General features: G+C 39.4%; 1 protein-coding gene across 1 annotated transcript in view; it reads left to right on the top strand.

The window, feature by feature from the left end:
- LOC131882108 (calcium uptake protein 1 homolog, mitochondrial-like) overlaps positions 1-4,377 on the top strand; it is a gene marked incomplete in the record, with an annotated part of 24,216 nt that overhangs the window by 10,025 nt on the left and 9,814 nt on the right. The window contains 1 exon segment of the mRNA XM_059229164.1: positions 1-459. Coding sequence (XP_059085147.1) covers positions 1-459 — 459 coding nt within the window.

Below are 4,377 nucleotides of genomic sequence, written 5' to 3'. Positions count from 1 at the left end.
TCTCTTCACTTCGAGGACTCTTCTCACCGTCGTCGAGGATCCCACGATGGAACAGGCTCCAATCATGGTCTTCGAACCGCGAGTTCCTTGACCTTGTTGTTCGGCACGGCCTTTGCTCTCAAGAAAAGTGACCACGGGGACGACAACACAACTAGTCGGCCCAATTGCGAGACCAAGACCAAAGAAGAAGTCTTGAAGATCATTTGCCAGGGGATTCGTCTCGAGCCCGAGACAAAGGCCGAGGTCAAGGCTGACAACGAGATCCAAATCATATCGGATCTAAGTGATACAGAACCAAATGCTACTCAAGACCAAAAGGACGAAGATGAGGTGGAAAAAGGCGGGCATCTGGAGAATCAGATCCGATTGACAGACATTGAGGACACTGAAGGTTTGGAGGAAAAGGACCTTCCCCTGACAATTGAGAACGTTGCCTACTTCCGCCAATATGCACCGGAGGTAAGTCAAGACCATGAATTATTCATGAGCTTGGACGCGTGCTAACTGCTAAGCATGGAAGTGAACTCCGCTGAACGTAAGCAGCTATTATTTACAACTGTGTTTGTTTGTCCACCTTGTCCCTTACGGACAATAATTGGAGCCTTGTCACTCTGGCGACTCCCTGTACAGTGCAGATATGTTTTTTGGGGGGAAGACGAGAGGCCCAAACCATGAAATGAGTGGAAAGGGCTATGGATAATGGTGCACTTATTTATGACATCCCTTGGCTTATGGGAATTTGTATCCAATGATTTCTAGTTTTGGGCCGCTTTAAACTGGGACTCGATTTGGGGGTCCTGGTAAGAGCTGTGGGATCAAAACGTTTAAAGACGACAATTCCTCATGCAACCAATAATCAATGGAAAATATATTTGATAGGACTATCTCGAGGTCAGACTTTGCCCTCGGTCTGACTGCATGTTTTGCTGAAGTCATCAATTAGCGTGACCACACGGTGTGTTTACTCTGCCAACAAATGATGATGGTTCCTAAGAAGTGAACCTTGATTAATCCTTGAAAACAAACCTCACCATGCCTCATGCTGTCTAACGTCTAATCGAAACGTTTTGAGATTCCTCAAGAAAAATTTCGATTGAAACATCATTTTTAAGGCTATGGTAAATGGTCAACCTTCATGAGCTTCACTAATCACTTAATTTTGACGAGAGGCTTTGGTCTAAGGTCTAATTTAGATGAATCTGGATCATATATTGAATTAGGAAATAAAAGCCAAATACCTATTTACTAGGTTTTTACCCTTTTTGTGAAATTTAGGATAAATTACATAGAGTGTCATTTCGGGCGGAAATTACTCTATTTCTATTTTTTGGTGGTTTTTTACGCTAATTTAATTCGTTTGGGTAAGATTTAGATGTTGCATTCAATATTTTTGCAATTATCTTGTCAACTATTAGGACGTTTCGGCAAGCGCTTATACCACACGGTGTTCAAAAAGCCCTATCAAGTTTCCAAAGAAATTCCCAAACACATATTGACATTTTTCTACCCCAAAAAGTCAGAGGGAACAACTTGAAACTTATTGTTTTGTGGAATTCTAGTCCACATAAAAAACTTACATACCTAAAAACATTATAAAAACTGAAATTTTCAAAAAAACTACTCAATGTAAATTAGGAGAACACTTAGTTAGCTCTTGAATGTAATTTACGATATCATCTTTTTCACCACTACTTAGTTACATGGGATTTAGTGGTCCAAATTTCATCGTTTTTAGTCCCAAAATGCCCCGGTTATATGTTAATTCAATTTCCCAAAGATACAATATCGATTTTCATTATCGCAAAAATGAAAGATTATTTTTCCATTTCTTGCATAATTTCAAATTAACTTTAAACCTTGTACAACCATATCTAAAACCCTCAAAAAAGCAGATTTTTTAAAATTTATTTTAAAAGGATCCAAGGTACATTTAGTTGAGTGGTCACTGAAAATTTCACAAATATCAATGAAGCCTGAAAGAAGCTATTTTCAATCAGTTTCAACAAAGTCTTCAAGAAACGACCAAATCTATGACATTGTTTGTTGCATGTATCGTCTTCAGAATTCAAGTGAATGCATAACTAAGTGGACACATGATGATTTTAAAACACATTTTCAAAGATTACACTTTTAGAGTGTTTTAAGTGACATTATATAGCATTTTTAGCTATTGTGAGACTATGCAAGAAAAGGAAAAATAATCTTTTGTTTTTGTGATATTGAAAATCGATATTAATTCCTTGGGAAATTGAATTAACATATAGCCGGGGCATTTTGGGGCTAAAAACGATGAAATTTGGACCTCTAAATCCGATGTAACTAAGTAGCGGTGAAATAGATGATATCGTAAGTTATATTCAAGAGCTAACTAAATGTGCTCCCAACTTACATTGAGTAGGTTTTTTGAAAAATTTAGTTTTTATAATGTTTTTAGGTACGCAAGTTTTTTATGTGGGCTAGATCTTTATAAAGCAATAAAATCAAAATTGTTCCTCATGATTTTCTGAGGGAGAAAAATGCCAAGATATGCTTGGGAATTTCCATCAAAACTTTAAGGGGTATTTTAACCACTGTGACCAGCAAACAAACTTGCCTACCAATGCCAGTGATGCAAAATTGACGTTTCAAACTGGTTTTAACGAAGCTGACCTTTCCTCATATAGCAATGTAAAAGAAGGGTCAGCTTCTCAAAAACGGGTTTGAAGCTCCAAATTGCATCATTGACACTGGTACCAGCAAACTAACGAACCTGCCAGAGCTTGCCTAAACGTGCCCATTGTTGGGGGAAAAAACCATTTTTTTCCTTGCTGATTCTCGGTTTGTTAACCGATACAAAGGAATGAAATTTCCTGTAAGTCATGTAATGTCAAATTTTATAAATTGTTGGGTCATACAAAGCGTGCAAGTTTGCCGCTTTAGGGCACGCAACACGTTATGTTGTAAATCGTTTGCTACATTCAATCGCAAATTTCCCGTTGACTAGAAATAATCAGCATTACATGCCATTCAGGTTATAACAAAATAATGTGTCAGCGTAAAGTGAACATGTAGACTTGTTATTGAGTATTTGTAAAATATTGGAAGAGAAAAATCCCAATCAAGCGAGCTGTCCAAATCTGAGTTGTCTGTCAGATTGGCTTGGAGCCTCCAAATTAGCATCCCTACTCGGATCAACCACATGTAACCATTTCCTTCAATACGAATCCGAATCCGATTGGCTCCAAGAAGTCGGCTCTAGTCTGAACCCAACCCTGTAAAGGCACACGTAGCGCTCACGTCCGGTTTGGCACACAAACATTCCAGAGAGGGACCCCCCAAAAGGCTAGGGTTCGTCAGAATGCCTTATGGTACATTTGGGACCGTGTTTATTCCCAACATGGATGGATGAATGCATGTTGTTCCTCCGCTTGAGATTACTGATTACTTGATGCTATGTCAATTCCTCGGGTTGGTGGTGGTGGGATGGATGGATGATGATGATGCCCACCACTCACTTCACAAAGCTGGAGCGCTTGAGAGAAGAAAGTGCATACCAATAAGCATCCGCATTCAATTGTGGCTGGTTGTACGTCTGCTTTTGGCAGGCCTGGATTGGAACTTGGAGCGAGCGACTGAGCACTGTGGATCGAGGGAAGATGGTTTGATATTGGAAAGAAAGATCCTTTACATATTCATGACGGTGGATGAAGTTGGGAGAGTGGGTTCTTTTCTTGGCTTCTCCAGCCAAACACTAGAAAGTTTGAAATTATTTTCCATTGCCAAGTTGAAAGACGGGAAAAGGCTCACAGCTCTCTTCAGTGGTTCCAACTCAAGGCCGTCCATCAAGTTTCGTCAAGAAAGTTGTCAAACCCCACAAGTTTCCAATAATCTTCCTTCCAAGAAAGAAACACACTCACATGCCAACATTAAATAAAGGCATTTGTGGGAGAGAAAGCCTAAAAGGAAATTGGAGCAAAAAAACTGCTCCTTCGGATGGGAGAAACCAATTTTTGGCTGTAGAATTGGCAGGATTTCGGGGTTGAATACTTGTTGAATATTTAAAGCCTGTGATAAGACTATGGCAGTGTCTACTTTGAAAGTATGTCTTGAAAAAGCAATTAGATCTCTCATTTCTAATAAGTCAAACCCCCCAAAATAGAGGAAGAAGCTCAAAAGCTAGACTCGGAAATTATAAACGTAAAATGAGCCAAGTTGAATTAGTAAATACTCACACATATCGTTCATGAGCAGACAATAGGGTTGGAAAATACCATCACGCACAAAAATGAGGAAATGAACAACAACACTCTGAAACCCAATACAAAATTCAAGAATTTACGGACAGTCGTTGCTTTTTAAATGACCGGAAAAAGGCTTCCCCCCCACCCCCCCCCACCC

Source organism: Tigriopus californicus, chromosome 6, assembly GCF_007210705.1.
Source record: "Tigriopus californicus strain San Diego chromosome 6, Tcal_SD_v2.1, whole genome shotgun sequence".
Lineage (NCBI taxonomy): Eukaryota > Metazoa > Arthropoda > Copepoda > Harpacticoida > Harpacticidae > Tigriopus > Tigriopus californicus.
The sequence above is the reverse complement of the archived record's forward strand: the minus strand, read 5'-3'. Positions and strand labels throughout refer to the sequence as shown.